General features: G+C 40.3%; 1 protein-coding gene across 5 annotated transcripts in view; it reads left to right on the top strand.

Moving 5' to 3' along the window:
* Positions 1-19,618, top strand: part of CEP135 (centrosomal protein 135) — a 97,183-nt gene that overhangs the window by 34,575 nt on the left and 42,990 nt on the right. For 4 of the 5 annotated variants that reach the window (XM_034772390.1, XM_034772389.1, XM_034772386.1 and 1 more), the window contains exons 7-13: positions 3,295-3,423; positions 6,221-6,436; positions 7,347-7,412; positions 9,005-9,155; positions 9,720-9,913; positions 10,938-11,081; positions 12,417-12,560. In XM_034772390.1, coding sequence (XP_034628281.1) covers positions 3,295-3,423; positions 6,221-6,436; positions 7,347-7,412; positions 9,005-9,155; positions 9,720-9,913; positions 10,938-11,081; positions 12,417-12,560 — 1,044 coding nt within the window. The remainder of the gene's footprint in view (positions 1-3,294; positions 3,424-6,220; positions 6,437-7,346; positions 7,413-9,004; positions 9,156-9,719; positions 9,914-10,937; positions 11,082-12,416; positions 12,561-19,618) is intronic. The other variant, XM_034772388.1, reaches the window with a different exon arrangement.

Raw genomic sequence — 19,618 nt, 5'->3', positions numbered from 1 at the left:
AAAGGTAGTGATAGAGGAATAGAAGTTTCAATCTACAATTGTTGGTTGCTTGCTCTCAGGAGAGTCTTGTAGGCAAGTGTTTTTAATTTGAATTTTCTTGTGGGTCACAAATATAACCTGTAACAGTACTTAGTACTAAGGAGGTGATGGTGAGCTCTTTTCTCCCCTGTATTGAGAGCTGTAGCCTTAGGCCATAAACAAACAAGGCAGGCAAAAGATCCAGGAACCGAAATCTCCACTGCCTTTCCCACAACCACTTCCTTCACCTCCTGCCCAGACCATGATCCAGCCAACCCAGCCCCTTAATTGTCTTTCCTTTGAGCACAGTGCAGCTTAAACAGATAAAATAACTCCCTTCCATTGCAAAGGTACACCAATTCATGGCTGTTTCAAAATCTCCCTGAAAGCAGTCTTTTTTCCTCTTGAGTATATATCTGGATTTCTTGCCACTCCTTATAACCAGGTACTTTCCAGTGCTTTTGGTTGGTCTTGTCTGAGTCCCAGCAGTTGATTTTCTTTTGCTGTTCCTACCTTCCAGGCTAGTCGTCTGGAGAGTTAGAGATGTAGCAGTCTTTTGGTTTGGATTTCCTGTACATTGCCTGCCTGCCTGCCTGCATACATAGGGGCCTGACCAGGAATTCTGGTCTTTTTCCAGTCCTTAGATGAGTATTGCATCCAGTTACATCAACTGTGGCCTTTTCATACCAGTGCACCAAACATGAGACTATCCCATGTCAAAGTCCCATCTTCTCTTTGCCACAGCATTTTTCTTCCTTCCTAGTTTGCTTTTCAAAATATTCAAGACAAGGTCGGTAATTCAAATGATCTTACCCCTTACTTTATTTTTGTTCAGGTAAGATTGTATAAAATTCTTTGTTGAAATTTGAATGCATGTTACTGTTTAGTTTAGAACAAAGTACTGGGCATCTTGAAATCTTTTCATATTGAAATTCTGTTCTTCTGTTATTCCAAGCTGAGATACCAGAGATTCTTCCCAAATAGCTTTGGAAACATCAGTTTCCAATATCAGATTGGGTAGAAGGAAGGAAGGAAAGAACAGTGTTAAGTCGGACCTTTACAAAGTAAAATCCTTTTGATATTTTCTGGTTTTAAAATAATTTCTAAACTCTGATCTTAATGCATTTTCCTCTGAGACAAGCAAATCTGGATATCTATAAAACAAAATGGACAGTACCTACAGGAGCACCAGAAGTAATGCATCAGTGACCTTAGGAAGCTTGTTGCCATTTTCTGAATCATTGACTTGGCCACCTGACACAATCAAATTATAACCTCTTTTTTCCCCCTAAGGAATGTGCAGGATATTAGAGGTGACAAAAATCCTTCATTATCCAAATAAGCAATATATTACTATAATCTGTTTATGCCTGTTGTGTGGCTGCAATTTTGATAACTTGCACTCATGCATAAAATATTCCTCATTCGGTTAAAGCCAGTGGCTCTCAATCTTTCCAGACTATTGTACCCCGGCCCTTTCAGGAGTCAAATTTCTCTTGTGTACCCCAAGTTTCACCTCACTTAAAAACTATTTGCTTACAAAATCAGCCATAGAAATATAAAAGTGTCACAGCACACTATTACTGAAAAATTGCTTACTTTCTCATTTTTCCATATAATTATAAAATAAATAGTTTGGAATATAAATTTTGTACTTTAATTTCAGCGTATAGAGCAGTATAAACAAGTCATTGTCTGTATGAAATTTTAGTTTGTACGGACTTTGCTAGTGCTTTTTATGTAGCTTGTTGTAAAAGTATGCAAATATCTAGATGAATTAATGTACCCTCTGGAAGACCGCTGGATACTCCCAGAGGTATGTGTACCCCTGGTTGAGAACTACTGGTTTAAGCAATGCTGCTTACAATTGACTGATGTAGCATATTTGATGCAAAGTATTGGTTAAAGGTACCCTTTGTATGCGTTAGCTGGCAGTATGGTAGTGTGCCTGAGAAAGCACAATGGCACATCTATAAGCCACATTATGGAATACCAGTACTTAGATACTAAGAAATTTATTTGAGCATAAGCTTTCGTGGGCTACAGCCCACTTCATCGGATGCATAGAATGGAACATATAGTAAGGAGATGTGTATATACACACATACAGAGAACATGAAAAGGTGGGAGTTGCCCTACCAACTCTAAGAGGCTAATTAGTTAATATACATCTCCTTACTATATGTTCCATTCTATGCATCCGATGAAGTGGGCTGTAGCCCACGAAAGCTTATGCTCAAATAAATTTCTTAGTATCTAAGTATTGGTATTCCATAATGTGGCTTATAGATGTGCCATTGTGCTTTCTCAGGCACACTACCATACTGCCAGCTAACGCATACAAAGGGTACCTTTAACCAATACTTTGCATCAAATATGCTACATCAGTCAATTGTANAAGCTTATGCTCAAATAAATTTGTTAGTCTCTAAGGTGCCACAAGTACTCCTGTTCTTTTTGCAGAACAGACTAACACGGCTGCTACTCTGAAACCTGTCAATACTTAGATGTTTCACTTTTGAATTTGTTTAGTAAGCTTCTTTACTTTTTTTAATGAGAATGTGCTTGTGCTTGGGGAAAACATTTAACATTGGGAATACACTTGAAAAACACTTTTTTTTGGTCAATTTATACATGTCAATCATAATAACCATTAGTAATGAAGACATGATTGAACTCATGCTTTGGATTTTGAAAACATGTATGTATTTTGTATTTTGCATTCCTGAATTTCTAAGATCTGTGCCTTTGCTGTACTTTGCATATGTGCTTTCTATTCCCTTTTTGTGCCTATTATTTACTCTTTTAAAGATATGTATTTGGACGGGATATTTTTTTCAAGCAACTTCTCAAATTTAATTTTTACCGCAGATTCATTTCTTTTAATTTTAAATGAACACAAACCACTCTGTCGTTTTTCTTGTATTGTTACCAAAAATAAATACATAAATTTAAATGGGGATGAACAAAAAAATGGTGGAGGGGGGGAATATTCTTTTAAAATATTGAATATTTTCAACTTAAAAGCGATAAATATAATAAAGTAAGCAGTAGCGTTTCCCAGCTACGCCACTGCCTTTAATGTTCTAGAGATTTTAAATTTTCAGATTTCCTCTTACAGTATGTCATCCAGTTAAATATTTATTATTATTGTGACAAACAAATGGCTAGCAACTTTGAATTCAATCTCTTTAATGTATACAAAAATAGAGGTTTTCTAAGGCTGGCTAGGAGATAACTAAGCACTTGAAAGGAATAAATATTTTCTCCCTAAAGGTTGAACTGAGAGATAGAGAGATAGAACGTCTAGTACTAGCACTGGATGGTGGTCGCTCTCATGATGTTATATCTTTGGAATCCAGAAGTAAAAGTAACGAGAAGCTTATTGCCCATTTAAATTTGCAGGTAACACATTTATGCACATTCGTTTGTCAAATTTAGAAATACTAGCAACCTATAAATGACTTGTAGCTCCTCTTTTTAAAAAGTATGTTTTATGTTAGAAACAAGATCAGCTTAAGATGCTTAATTTAAAATTGCATCATGTCTTTTGTTACCAGTTTATTTTTAAATGACTTAATGTTTATGTTTAGAATAGTTTCAGTTTATAACCCAAAGGTCTCAGTTTCTTACTAAAAATTTTGGTAAGACATCTGTTTAGAAACTTTCATTTTGTTATGTTCAAACTGTAAACTTTCTGTATGATGTTTGGACTAATTTGAAAACAGTAAAGTTTTTGTTTGGTCCTTTATATTTTTTCTGTGTGTGAGGGACTGAAACTGTGCACTGAAAAGAGAAGTTACTTACAATTAACTCTGAGTCTTCAACTACATTGTCTTTGCATATACACTTGCGTCTTTGGCATTATAGGGTCAAAGAATCTGGAAAAGTGGTGCCTTTGAGCTATGCAGTTCCCCCTAAACATTCACATGTTCATAGCATGTGTATCAGGAGTATTAATCTGCAAAGGCAATTCTGACTGGGAAATAGAAATAAGTATCTCAAGAAAAACTTTAAAATTAAAATTAGCAACTTTAAATAGTAACTGTTAAAGAATGCTGAAAAATTGAGATTCCAAAATTGAAAATAAATGTGTTTAAAAAGTAGAAAATTGCTTACATTGTTTAACTGAAGATCAAAATTAATGAAGTGAGTAATTTAGGCTGCAATCCTGCAAACACTCATGAAGGTGGGTAATTTTTCTCATGTGTGTTGTCTCATTGAAGTCAATTTTATAAACCCTTTGTACTTATTTTTAAAAATGGTACTGAGGGGAAAAACGAACACAGCAATAGACCTCTTAAAAGGAAGCATTTATTTTGTCTTAAGTTGCATTATTTTCCCATATTCATAATGTAATAGCACAGTGAGATAATATGGAGTGGAGATTGCAGCTCCTGCTTTATAGGACTCCTATAGCGAGGGAGCCCCCTAAGTCTGGGGAAATGAATCTATATAGGGACATACATATCCCCATTTAATCCCCTCCCCCCATTTCTGCTCTGTTCCCTGATACTCTAGTTCCCCATAACATAAAGGGAACCAATGGGTCATGCTTTGTTCCCCTTGTACTGCTACTCCCCTTTACTGCCCCCACCCCTCATGTCTCCAGTGGTCCACGGAACGCATTTCCCTAGCTACTAGCAATGCTTGTCTAATGAGTCTCTGAGACTTATTAGAGCAAGCACTGCTGATAACTGTGTATCTAGTTAGCTTATATAGCCCCCATTACTGTAATATCTGAGCACCTCAGAATGTTTGTTTTATTTATTTTCACAACATCCTTGTGAACAATAGAAATATCGTTATCCCAGCTTACAGATATGGAACTGAGGTACAGAGAGACTAAGGGTATGTTTCAACTTTGAGATGGGGTGTGGTTCCCAGTCTGAGGAGACATACTTATGCTAGCCCTCATTGAGAGAGCATGCTAAAAATGCTGTGACAGCACGATGGGCTAGCCACCCTGAATACTTGCCCATTGGAGACCCTACATACATACTCTAGGAAGCTAGCCCTTCCCACAGCTCATGTTGCCATGGCTACACTCTGTTTTTAGTATGCTAGCCTGATGTGGGCTAGTGCAAGTCTGTCTCCTCAAGCTAGGAATCACACCCCTATCTCCAAGTGTAGATATACCCAAAGTGGTTTGCCCGAGGTCATGCACACAGGAAGTCAAGGGCAGAGCAGCGAATCGAACCTGGGTCTCAAGAGTCCCAGGCTGGCCCACCCTTTTTCTCCAGGTGGGCAAACTCCTTCCCTAGGCTACAGGTGACATGGGCGGAAATTCAAGGAGGTCAGGAATGTGGAGGTAGTGATATCCCCTCAGTACCTTGGGTGGGGGGAAAGGTATTGGGGTTGTCAAGGTTCATAGTAGGAATGGGGAGAGGAGAGCAAGTGGGGACTTGTGAGGAACATAGATTCTCCATCCATTAATGCCCCCGAGGCTGTGGTAGGGGTGAATATGTGGAGACATGGATGCTCACCCATTAATGTCCTTCAGGAATGATGCAGGCTTGCAACCTCAGTACTCCAGCTCCCTTAGCTTGGCTATGCACTTCCCAGTTTTCTGATGTTTGTGCTTTTTATTACAATACTAAGGTCAGATCTACACGAGCACTTACGTCGCTCAGGGGTGTGAGTGACATAAGTTATACTGACCTAAGCGCCGGTGTGGGCAGTGCTATGTCGGCAGGAGAGCTTCTCCAGCCAACATAGCTACCATATCTCATGGAAGTGGATTTATTATGCCGATGGGAGAGCTCTCTCCTGTCACCATAGAGTGTCTTCACCAGACGCGCTATAGTGGAGCAGCTGTGCTGATGTAGTGCTTCTAGTGTAGACTAGCCCTAAGCTTCTTTTAAAGGTGATAGTGGGTCTTAACTCCACACTTCTTGGTTTCTCGGCATTTGGGTTTGGGGAATTAAACTCGTGTTCTGGTAGGGTACAAGGAGCTCAAGGCACTGCTGAGTGTCTACAACCTTAACTCCATGTTAATCTTTTTTTTTTTATGTCAACTTTTATTGCAGTTTTTCCTATTCTTAAAATGTAATTTTTTACAAGGAGAGATGTTGTTTGTTTTTAATGTGTAAAGCAGGTATAGTGATTCAGAAGCAGTGGAAGAGGTATTCTACTATCATCTTTAATAGTATTTGACAATTTTGTATTTAATATTACTGTTTTAATTATAAATACATCATAGGTTGAATATCTTCAGCAAACAAACAGAGAGCTTGAAAATCGCATACAAGACCTTTTGGACACCAAACAAAATGTCACTACTGAAGTGGTTCATTTAAGCAATAAAAATGAAGAACTATGCCAAGAACTGAGTGAGATAGACCATTTGGCACAGCAGTTGGAAAGACACAAAGAAATTGTGCTTGAGACTGCAGATAAGGAAATTGGGGAAGCTAAGGTAAGTAAGTACTGTAATTTGCTCTGTTGTTATGGATCTGATCCAACTCCCATTCAAGTCAGAGGCGTTGAATCTGCATTTAAAGGATACAAGGATTATTTTCCTACTACAGATCAAAACATTATGAAATGTACTTAGAATGTTGTATAGAATTTCTCATTGAAAGGTGACTATCCTTACACCTTGATTAAATATATATATTTTTGTTACTATGGCATCACAAAGCTTTGTATAGTACTATAAAGTACCAGAAACCCAAACCAAGTTTTATCTCTTGGTGCTTTGTGTTTAAGATTTTGTTCTTTGTTCTATTAAGAATGAGCAGGAAAATGCACAAAATAGACCATCATGCATGCTAATAGAAGAGAGTTTATTTCTCTTAGTTTGTCACTTTACTATTTTAGGCAAGACAGTTATTTAAAGAGTAGTTAGCTTCTAGAAGGAAGAAGACTGTTTTTTAAAAAAATAAATAAATAAATCCTGAGACCAAGAACTCCTGGGACAAGATAGATCTTTCTAACAATGATAATTGGGTTTGGAGGGTTCTGCTCTGAGGAATCAAGCAATAGCTCATTTAATCGCTATGTTCTAAGAGGAATATAAGTCTGTGTGCAGCAAGTTGAGGACATTTTCAGTACTTCTGTGCTTTATTCAATAAATAGCATGGAAATTAAGCTCTCGATCAAGTAAGTGATGACTAGTAGATTCTTAGGTATTAAGTTCAGCTTACGTTGCACTTTACTGTGTACATGTACTTAGAATTTAGCAAAGTAGAAATCACTTTAAAAGAGAATTGTATATTTCTCACAAAAATATTTTGTATATAATCTCAGGGATATTTGATTTTAAAGGAATTATTATAATTTTGAATACTTCATTTTTATTAATATTTGTTAACTTTGATTAATAGAAAGAAATTAAAAGAAAACATAGTGAAATACAGGATCTTGAAGAAACAATAACAAGACTTAAGTCAGTAAGTAAAACAACCTTTTCAAATTGAGGTTTCTTCAGGTAACGCCAATTAAGTTGTGATTTCTTTTTTTCTGTTTATCATATATTGTATAGAATGTTTTAACATGCATTCATCCTTATGAGATAAATTGTTTAATTTACAGGAATTAAAAGATCGGTTAGCTTTTTTAAAACAGAAAATGTATATCAGCATGAATATCTTCTATAATATTTAAGAACTTTAATAAAATAGCTTAGAGAGTAGATTCCAAAGTTAAAAAGCTGAATGACCCATCCTATCATTTTGTTGTAAATTTGAATAAACTAAAGAAAACAATTCTGTAGACAAACGGTTTGGTTAAGCATTGTAGTTTTCTTTTTGTATTTGTTTCTACATGTTGTATTACAAAAGACTTTTCTGTGTAAAGTACAATCTTTTCCTTGAGTTTTCCCTGGTATCATTTCTCCTTCCCCAATGTCACGGTCCTTAATTTGTAATGGTATAATTATTTTCACCACACCCAAGTAGGACATTTCAGAGAATTTTCTTCATATAGAAACTGCTCAACCTCTTAATCAGGACTTCCAACTTTTTACCCAGCACTTGCTAGGTTGGAAACAAAGTTTAACAGTCCAGATGAAAAATACCTGTGTCCCCATGTCCTTTGAAGTCTGTCTCCTGTAGTTTAAAACAACACATCATGTAGTGGCACTGTTTAAGTATTGTATAAAATCAACTTTATATAAAATATGCTTTTAAAAAAGCATTCATTTAGTAGGATGATCTAATAATAGGAAAAATATGCACCAAATAGTATTTGAGCAGATACAGAACTGGTTGAATACAACAAAATATTGTCATACAAATTATTTAACTAATGCCAATTAAATTAATCAAATATTTTATATTTACGAAATACTGTTTGATCAGACCTGCTTACTAAAATCTCTTGCTTTAGTCGTATTTTCTTTCCTTTGCTCGTTCCTCTCCACTTATTTTTTAAATTATTTTTCCCTCTTATAGCAGCAGAATGAAACTGACCTGATTCTTCTTAAGGCTTGTCTACACTTACTGGGAGTTCGACGTGCAGTGATCAATGAATCAGCGGTCGATTTAGCGGGACCCGCTAAATCGACTGCCGATCGCTCTCCCATCCACTCCTGTATTTCACCTGAATGAGAAGCACAAAGGGAGTTGACAGGAGACTGTTTCCAGTCGACATTGAGTAGTGTAGACCCCGTGGTAAATAGATCTAAGTACATCGACTTCAGCTATGTTATTCACGTAGCTGAAGTTGCGTAACTTGGGTCGATCTTCCCCCATAGTGTAGACAAGGCCTTAGTTTCATTGCTGACTGCAGAGTTCTGAATGCATGATAATAGCATAATGTATTTTTACTTTACACTTGATTATAGTAAAAAAAATTGCACCAAAATGATACATATTCATTAACATTTAAAATTTTGTACATGGGGTTGGTTAAACAGTAGCACCTCTGATCATAATTAGAAAGTTAATAAAATGTTAAATTATTTTATTTAAAATACTTTGCTTAATTTTTATTTAGTGACATTTTTAGGAATCTACTAACTTTTTCAGTACTTTTGTTTCAGGAGTTATGTTCATGTCGGAGAGAAAAAGAGAGGCTGGCTGATGAACTCTTTGGAAAAGCAGATGAAAAACAAAATTTTGAACTATTGTTAAACCAGCTTGAGCAAGAGAAACAAATGCTTTCAGAAAAAGTTGAAAACTTTGAAATTATAGGTAAATGTTTAAATATTGATTCCCTTAAATATATCTTAATCTTAAATATATTTATCTGTAAGTAGAAATAACACTAAATCAGGATCCTGTTATATTTGGAATAAAAATAATTGTATGAAGGCTTAAGGTTTTCCATCAAAATATTCCAGCACTGAAACTGTGCATGCATGATATAATTTAGCTGTAGAGTTGCATTTTTTTCTGCGTGAGGGGTGTACATACTTTCTATAGTGATTTTAGGCTTTATTTGTGCTAATCTTATTAACCCTGTAGATGATACATGTCTGTCCTGAATAGTATACTCTAATTGTTAACGCAAAATAAATTATGGAACTGCAGTATACTGATTGTGGCTACTGTTCTGTTTATTTTATTTTTTGTGTGTGTGTGTCTCTGTATGTGTGATTTTGTTGCATACCTTTCTAGCTGCAATATATTAGAAATACTTCTAAAACTTTTTACTCGTATATTAGGCAAATACAGTTAACTCTGTAGTTTTGTCAATAAGAAAATAGTCTTATTCATAGATACGCTAGTTTTGTTATTTCTTGCTTTCCTCTGCAGAACGAGAACTTGTCTTAGAAGTAGAGAGAATGAGGTTAGAATATGGTATAGCTTTTGGAGACAAGTCACCTTCTCGACTAGATGCGTTTGTGAAGACTTTAGAAGAAGACAGGGATTACTATAAAAGAGAGCTAGAATATCTTCAAAAGATGATAAAACGAAGAGCTAGCCCATGCCGTAGGTCTCCAGAAAAGGTAACTCCCCCTTTATCAACGAATGGTGGAAAAAGCAATGCAGATCTGTTGCTGGAAATATATTCGTTCCATTCAAGAAGTGATCAAATATAATCTAAATATTAACTGCAGAAAATTATTTACCCTAATTGTCTTTTTAAATTATATTCGCAACATGAACCATAAGTAACTGTGAACCATAATAATAATTTTCCCTCTGTTGATACTCACACCTTCTTGTCAACTGTTGAGAATAGGCCACTTCCACCTTGATTGAATTGGCCTTGTTAGCACTGACCCCCCACTTGGTAAGGCAACTCCCATCTTTTCATGTGCTGTAATATATATACTGCTTACTGTATTTTTCACTCCATGCATCTGATGAAGTAGGTTTTAGCCCACGAAGGCTTATGCCCAAATAAATTTGTTAGTCTCTAAGGTGCCACAAGGACTCCTGTTCTTTTTGGGGATACAGACTAACATCGCTGCTACTCTGAAACCTTCTTTTACTGTTGACATTTTTCAAGTTTTCCATTATTGCTCAATCTGTAAAAAAAGATTTTTATTTCAAATTTAAGAGGAAAGAAGCAAGAGAGATCTAAGGGTATGTCTATCTGGGAATCTAAGGTACCCTAACATGTAAGTATCTAGACAACAATTAAAAATCCATAGCTGGCCTCTGCCAGATGATTTGGGCGTGGCCTAAGGGGCTGTCTAATTGCAGTGTAGACATTAGGACTTGGACTGCAGCCCGAGCCCGAACATCTACACCACTGTTAAACAGCCCTTTAACCTGAGCCTCTTAGCCTGAGCCAGTTGGCATGAGCCAGCTGCAGGTGTCTAATTGCTGTATAGACATACCCTATGTGGTTTGTCAGGTTTTGGGAAAACTGTTCCTTGTTTGTTATTTACAGTAAAGCATAGAAACCGAATCAGGATTGGGGCTCCATTTTGCTGACTTTTGCCTAGAAATATATATTTTATAGATGTTACTAATAATGTTCTATATTAATACCTATTTAGTATTTTCTGATTTACTTTGCAGAGTGAAGATGTGAGGTTGATCACAAGGGAAAGAGATGAACTACAATCTATGTTGGATAGATTTGAAAAACACATGATAGAAATTCAATCCAATGTCAAATTACTGACTGCAGAAAGAGACAAATTAAATGTCCTTTATGAACAGGTAAGAAATTAAGGGCGTGATCTAATTGCCATTAAATTAATTGACTAACACTTTGTAGTACTGTTTATTAATTAAAAAAAAAGCAGGGATTGAGGGACTTGGCGGCTCAGCGTGGTGGGATCCGGGGAGCTTAGACCAACCAAGATATAACAAGCTGTAACTACTGTAATAGGATTGCAAATTTAGAATTATTTGTTAAGTAGGTAATTCCTGATTTTATTGCTTTGTAATAAATTGGTATCTTAACTTCAAAGAAATTCTAGTAGTGGCTACTATGTCTTCCTGAATTCAGTTAGGATATTTGTTGTGCAGATCTAATTCCTTAGATACTACAGTGATAAGTGTTGTAGAAAATCTTAAATTAGGTAGATAGGAGTTAAAATTGTAATCTGCCTTATTAGTGTCACTAGTTAATATGTAAACTATGTAAGGCTATGTCTATACTTCTCTGTGGTTCGGACTACAGGGGTGTGAACAGCAGTGCACACCAAAGTGCTGCACTGTAACTCCCCTGTGTAGGCATTGCGGGAGCAAACTAAAAGGTTCCTAATCTTGTTAACGTCGTAGTTCTCAAATGGGACTACGTTAACGTGAATTAGGAACCTTTTAGTTTGTGCCAGCAGAGTCCACATGAGGGAATTAGAACACAGCACTTTTGGTGTGCACTGCTGTTCACACCCTTTATAGTCCAAACTGCAGGGCAGTGTAGACAAGCCTTAAGTCACCTAATATTTTAAATCCAGTTTTACAGCTTTACCTGTTTTATAGAATCGTAGGACTGGAAGGGACCCTGAGAGGTCATCTAGTCCAGTCCCCTGCACTCATGGCAGGACTAAGTATTATCTAGAGCATTCCTAGGTGTTTGTTTAACCTGCTCTTAAAAATCTCCAATGATGGAAATTCCACAACCTCCCTAGGCAATTTATTCCAGTGCTTAACCACCCTGACAATTAGGAAGTTTTACCTAATGTCCAACCTAAACCTCCCTTGTACTTGGAATTTGGAAATAGAAAGGTTAGGAAGATAAGGGAGAGAGAATTCATGAGCAAGGTAGGGGAGGATAGAAGCTGGAGAGGAAGGAGGAGAAAGTAATGAATGAGAACAGAAGGGGGTTTGGACATAAGGAAGAAGTAAGTGTATTTTGGGAAAATCAAGAATTCTTTGCCTTTGTACGACTTAAGGAGCACTTTCTGGATGTCTAGGAAACAACTAGAAAGAAATGCAGTATATCTAGTGTAATCAGAATGCTAAAAATCAGTTTGTCATTTTTCTTAACATTATATACAATGTACTATTTTGAATGTATGGATACTACTAAGCAGTGCTCTTTTAAAGTCTCAGGATGAATTAAATAGGTTAAGAAGAGAGGCAAAGCATACTTTAGTTTCTCAAAGTCACGTGGAAGAGGAAAGAGACATTGCATTAGCTGACTTCAGAAGAATGATGGCAGAAAAAGAAAGTCTGAGGGAGAAACTAAAGGTGAGCATGTGTTAATATAAATAATGCCTTTTATGTTAATCTGTGAATATCTACTCTTATGAATTCTGAGAGGAACTTCTGATGTGTTGCTTATTTATGCAGTAATAATTATAACTAAGAGCCTACAGCTTCAGTTTTCTTCTCCACTGAACACCACCACTGGACCACTTGTATAGTCTGTGCAGGATTAATGAGCTTTCTGGAAATTCAAAATTTTAAAACGTTGCACTTGTAAAACGATCACCTTATACATCAAAGAATGCATTTGTCAGGAGAAACTATGGGTAGGATCAGTATGTATCTGCAATAAATATATGGATATAATGTTGCAATTACTCGTGCATGTTTCATTTTATTGGTGCAAAAAAAAGCATTAAACCTATGCTCAGTAATGTTGGGGGCTTTTTTGTTTTCTTTGTTAAGCCTCAAGTTATTTTTAAGCACTGGAAATGGAAATACAGCTATAAAAGCAGTGTTGCAGAAGGGACTCTGTAGATACTAGATATTAAAAACTGCTCCACAAATATGTAAATAAAGTATATCCTCTCTGGTATTTTATTTGCTAGCTTCTGGCTAGACATTAGAGCTAATTTAATCATTTAGTGTCTAGTGTTTAGATTCACTGAACGTTCTGAAGCTTTAGTTCATTATATTGTTTTGTTTACTTCAATATGGTATTCTTTCTGTGTTTTGCCTTGCAACCTGTCACTATGAACACCAAGATTTCACTTTTGGCCCCATTGACACCAATAAGAGTTTTACCATTGACTTAAATAGAACCAGATTTCACTTCTATGTGGAAACATTTCTAATTTGATATTATACTTAGAGCTAAGATTTTTTTTTTTTTTGAGTTATTCATATAGATTCCAATCTTGGTGCATGTCATATGTGCAAGATCAGATTCTTTAAAATGGCAGTGTCTGGGAAGTTTGCCTGTGCTTTGCGTACCCTCCTGCTTCCCACAGCAGAAGAGACAAAGGACGGTACGGCTGCAACACGTGGTTCTTTCTTGTCACCTGTCACTGCAAGACAGAACCCTATGGTATCCTTGTTCCTTGCTTAGCAAGAAACCAGCTAGTCTTCAAAGTTTTCAATTTTTGGTAGTTAAACTTTTTGCTAGGTTTTCTTTGCCTCTTGGCTTTTCATTTATCTCAGATAAAGAGCAATGACTGGTAGAGCCCCACAGATATGCGGATATCTGCTTTATATCCGTGGACCATGTTTGTGAATCGATGCGGATACAAATTTTTGTATCCGCACAGGACCCTAAATACAGGATCTCAAATGCGGGAAAGTAGCCATCTGTAGCTCATAGCCTATGAGGCTGCTTCCCCACCTTCCAGAGCCTATATTTCCTCTCTCCCTGTATATAGAGAAAGGGGAGGTGGATAGATCAAGACAGGTAGGAAAATCCCCCATGCTCCTATCTGTAGTTTAAACAGTCAAGCAATATAGGAAACTTCTCCCAACTTCATTGCTGTATCAGGTCAGTTGGAGAGGGAGGCAGCTGCTTCTGCAAAGTAAGTCAGTCAGTCTGGCTTCCTGACTTACTTTGCAGAAGCAGCTGCCTCCCTCTCCAACTGACTGTTACGGCACAAATAAATCACTGGCTGGGCAACCGGAGAACTCCCTCTTCTGTGCCCCTAACCCTTGCACCCCCCTCCTGCACCCACCTGGGAAAACTGACCTGAGTCATAGAGTGCCTGCTGTTGTTGCTCCTCTTTCTTCCCAACCCCGTGAGGGGGTGCGGAGGATGATCTGTCAAGCCAATAGGTGCCAGGGCTGAAATAAGGCATTGGTTGGGCAGCCGGAGAGCACCTTTACCCCCTTGACCTGGAGTCATGGAGTGCCTGTTGTTGCTCCTCCCCTCTCCCCCGCCCCCTTAGGAGGATAACCTGCCAAGCCCGGGCAATAATTAAGCACTGTAGCCCTCAGATAGTATTCTCTTTACATGATTCCACAGGGAGAACAGTGGCTGGTGCAAAGAAACTGAGATTGCTGAGCTCTAAGTGTGATGACTTTATAACTCACAAGCTAAATAGGCAGCTGAGATTTTTTTAAATTTTATAGTTTAGTTTGTTATTTTGAGCATTATTGACTTTAGACATTTACACTAAAAATAATAAAATAAAAGGCTATTTGTTCTGATGCCTGTTGTATAGTAAGACTGATGTTTAAAATAATAACAACAATAATAATATTGTGCACATTTGTTAAGCCAGGCAGTTTTCTTATACAATACACAGGCTCTTCCTGAGAGGCACTGTGACATAGCTTGCTGTTGCAGGTGAGGTGTGGATGCAAATATAGATAAAAGATGGAGTATGGGTCGGATACAAGTTGATGCCTGCAGGTTGGATATGGATCCACATATTTGTATCTGCACCGGGCTCTAATGACAGGTGTATCTGATGGGGCTGTAGGCAGTCAGGCCTAATGATTAAAACAAGAGTTTATCCTACCAGTTAGAGCTGAGTCCAGTGGGGGGACAGTCCAGGAACGATCCAAGGGTCAGTACCAGAGGGACAGAAGCCACATCCTAGAGCCGGTGGGTAAACTGGAGTTGTAGGCTAGAGGTGGAGCCAAGGATTGGTACTGGAGAGACAGAAGTTGAATGCCAGAGCCGTAGCTAAGGATTGACATCAGAAGTTGGAGGGAAGGGAGGCTGGAACCAGAGTGGGTAGTAGGTGGAGCAGATTCGGAAACAAGTCTGGAGTAGGGCCTGGAAGCAGGCTGGAGCAGGACAAGTGTGGCTGTGGGCATAATACATGTTGAGGAACTGCAGATCTGCTGTGAGTGCCAGACTTATGAGCAGGGTAGCTAAACCAGCAGCCAGTCAGGTGCTCTGGCTACTCTGTCAGTTCCAAGGCAGTGAAGCTGGGCTCTTTGGTTGCCTAACAGTGAAGTTAGTCAGGGAGCAGGCCAGTAGTTGGTCTGGTCCCTGACAGCACCCCCTTCTTTCAGGGTCACTTCCCAGGAACCCTGGGGCTGTTGGATTAGGCAGGAAGGCACACAGGAGGTCTGGGGTCTGGACATGTTCCACGGATTCCTATGTCTGCTCCTCCAGGACTTATCCCTCCCAGTCAATCAGATATTGGAGTCTTCCCCAGACTCAGTGAGGGTCCAGAATCTGCTGGTCCACAAGTTTCTTTTGGCCCTTCACAATTATTAAAGGAGGAGGAGGACTGTAGTGCAGGCAGAAATTCTTGATAAAGATTTCACGAGGGAGATGTGGAAATGGGGAGGATCTGAAGGGATTCTGGCAGCTGTAATCGAAAGGTTACTGGGTTAAATTGTTCTGTGATCTTAAATGGCCACAAGTACTTGTGGTCCAGCTTCAGGGATGGACGGGTGGATTGCAGGTTTTGTGCAGACAATCAAACCCTATCCCCTTCCATGAGATTGGGGGTTGGCTGATGGTATCGGTTGGCTAATGGCGTGGTGCTTGTACACTGTCTTAGCCTCTTTTAACTGGTGCCTGAATTCTTGATGTACTTGGTTAACCTACACAGCGAGGTCAGCAATGGTTGGTACTGGTAAGGCAAGGGGATTTCAGGGTGCTGCCAAAGGTGGAACCCATAATTCATGAAGTGGGGGTCTTCTGAGTTACAGTGTGTGTGTGTAGTTGTAGGTGAATTCAGGGTGGGGGAACGAATGCCAACCAGTCATCCTGGTGGTAATATAGGAAACAGCCTAGGTACTGCTCTAGGACTTGATTGACTCTCTCTGCCTGACTGTTGGTACTAAAGTAGTAAACAGTTGAGGGACGAAGTTCAATGGTCAGGAGGCACATAAATTCCCACCAAAATAAACTGTGACCCCTGGTCGGATACTATGCTTGAGGGCAATCAATAAAGGTGAAAGGTATCGTCTTCAAACAAACGGGCTATTTTGTGGACAGTGGGGCGGCTATGACACAGTATAAAATGTGCCATCTTTGTCAGGAGATGAATAACCACTAGAATCCTTGGGAGGGCGGATGTTCCATGATGAAGTCCGTCAACACGATGGCCCAAGACTGGGGTGGAATGGAAAAGGGCTGAAGAGCAGTTTCATGTGGGATTTTGGTCTGAGTGCAGAGGTTACAGGACCAGATATAAGTTGCTGTTGAAGTGTGCAGGGCCAGCCACCAGAAACTCCTCGGCACTGAGGGCTTGGGTCTTGAATTGACCAAAGTGACCTGCCAGAAGAGGATCGTGACTGATTTGTAGAACTTGCAGCCTGGGTGAACCATTGTGTATGTAGATGTGCCCCTTAAGATACAGAAAGGCAGTATGGGTGGTAACATTGTCTAGGGCTTCGTGGATCTGAATTACGAAGGGATCATTAGGCAGCAGGGAACCCATCGAGGGTAGCAGGTTATGGACAGTGGTACTCAAAATAAAATTTGACAGTTTGAGGATCATGGATGGAGCCTCTTGGTCAAGTTCACAGTACTCCCCCTTCTGGGATAATGCACCTTTCTTCGCATTCCTGGCTCTGTGACAGTAGGTCACCAAGAAGTCAAACCAAATACAGAAGAGGGACCAGTGGGCCTGTCACTGTTTTAGGTGCCAAGCCTTCTTCAGGAATTCCAGGTTCTTGTGGTCAGTGAGGACTTGGATAGAGAACCTGACATTCTCCAGGAAATGCTGTCATTCCTTGAAGGCTACTTTGATGGCAAGTAGCTCTTTATCAAGGATGTCATTGTTTTGCAGCACTGGTGTAAGCATGCGCAAGTAAAAGGCTAAAGGGTGAAGCGGACCATCAGAGGCTGCCATTTGGTAGAGGACTGTCCCAGTGCAAAGTTGGAGGCATCTGCTTCTGCTGTAAATAGCTGGTACAGTTTCAGAGGTTTAGGTGCAGTGGAGGTCACTGAAGATAACCATCACGGCCTGAATGATCTGATTCACCTATCCCAGGAGGGGGCTGGACTATTCCAACGGAGCGGGAGGTCCAGGCCAAGGCTTTCTGAGTAATGTTGAGACCTACTCAGGCCTGATCTGTGAGGCGCATTGTGGGGTAGCAAGAAGATGAGCTGGCATTATTTAGGAAATCTCCAGCCACAGTCACCATTAAACTTGTCCGGAAGTGGAACCTTTGGCTCTTGAGAGGCTGGAGCCAGGGTGAAACCTGGGCTTGTAGGGCTGTTTTCTACACCTGCAGGGTGAACACTTGTGTTTGCAAGGTCTGTACGGCCCATCCACCAATTCCACCAGCGAAAAATTGGACTGAATGGGGTCTGTCGGCGAGGTGGGCCTTACCTATGTATTGGGCTGTTCAAACTGTAGCTGACTGGGTCTGGGCAGTCAGGACTAATGGTTGAAATGGGAGTCCAGCCTATCAGTTAGAGCTTGGTCCAGGGGAGCAGAGTCCAGGAACAAGCTGAGAGTCAGAAGGACAGAAGCCGAATGGCAGAGCTGGAGGGGGAGCAAGGATCAGTATTAGAGAGACAGTAGCTAAGTGCCAGAGCCGTAGGGTAAACTAGACACATAAGCCAGAAGTAAAGCAGAGGCTCGAAGTCAGAATATGGAGGGGAACAGGAGCAGGTTTGGAAACAAGGCCAGAGCAGGATAGGAAGTAGGAAGAAGCAGGATCTGGAACCAGGCTGGACCAACATCTGGAAGCAGAAGCAGGGTAAGCTCAATTGCAGGCATGGTACATGTTGATACTCCTGGCATGCTGATGCACCCAGCTCTGACACAGTGCAAGGATTGGGCCTGCCCCAGAAACACCCCAGGGCCCTGCCCCTCATTGCCAGATGCACCAGGTGTGGGCAGGCAGGCTCATCAAGGCAGGATCCAAGTGTTGAGGGGCTTGGCGTAGGAGCATGCAGGTATGGGTTGAGAGGGCAATCTGGGTGCGGGCAGTTCATTGGGGGATCTGGATGCACAGGGGCTTGTTGGAGGGTTCTGGGTGCAACGGTAATGGGACTCTGCAGAGGGTCCAGGTGAAGGTGGTTTGGGCTTAGCAGGGGCGGGGGGGTTCTGGATGTAGGGGGGGACTAGAGCTTGGAAGGGGGGTCTGGTTGTGGGGGACTCAGTGGGGGGGGTCCAGATGCTGAGGGAGTGGGGCTCAGTGGGGTGGGGATCCAGATGCAGGGGGCTTGTTGGAGTGGTCCAAGTGCAGGGGGGGTTGGGGCTCGTTGCGGGGTTCTGGGTGTGGGGCGGTGAGGCTTGGTGGGAGGGTCTGGGTATGAGGGGGTCTGGATGCACAGGGGTTGGGCAGATGGGGGAGCAGTGTACAGTGATTCCCTCACCTTTCAGCTGAGGAGCGCCACCTCTCACCTCATTGGCTGGTGCACTGGGAGTTGGAGAAGAAGCACTGACAAGATCTATCAGGGTAACTGGAAGGTCATCTGGGTCACATAGGGTATCACCTGTGTGTCCTCCACATTACTCATACCAACCATGGCATACTGATCCCTTGAAGAGGAAATCCATACTCAAAAAAAAAATTGGCTCAAACTGCAGCTTTCAGAACCAGATTCTCCATACCAAAGAAACAACTCCCATCTGTTTCAGCTCAACCCCAAATGGTATAGGGAAAGGAGGAATACAGTGGCACAAGCACTTGCTTGAAATACTCCATCCCAGTCATTTCATCCTCCTTGCCAGACAAAGTGGTCAACCCTCTGTCATCTGCCTTGGTACAAGAGCTGAAGGTCTTTTAGGACTTGCTCTGTCACGTGGCAGAGACATTGAACATCTCCCTGGCAGTCATCCAGGAGAAGCAGCACAAATTGCTGGATATCATACAACCCTTCTTGTCGGGACAACGCACCATGCCAAAGCCAGCAAAGTTCATCTGGTACACACCAGAACCTATTGTGAGTACATCAAAGGGGGCAGACAGAGGAGGTATTAGGTCCATGAAAAAGGATTCAAGTACTTTTACCAACATCCTCTCCAGGTATTGTTGTAGTTCAGGCAGTCCATGAGACAAGCAAGACCAGGCAAAGGTCTGATGTCTTTGGGAAGAAAGCTTACTCTTCACAAGCCTCCAAGTGAAAATAGTGAATTACCAGGTGCAACTTTCCAAATATGGCTTCATGCTATCGGACAAACTCTCTCTAA

The sequence above is a fragment of the Trachemys scripta genome, chromosome 5, assembly GCF_013100865.1.
Source record: "Trachemys scripta elegans isolate TJP31775 chromosome 5, CAS_Tse_1.0, whole genome shotgun sequence".
Lineage (NCBI taxonomy): Eukaryota > Metazoa > Chordata > Testudines > Emydidae > Trachemys > Trachemys scripta.
The sequence above is the reverse complement of the archived record's forward strand: the minus strand, read 5'-3'. Positions and strand labels throughout refer to the sequence as shown.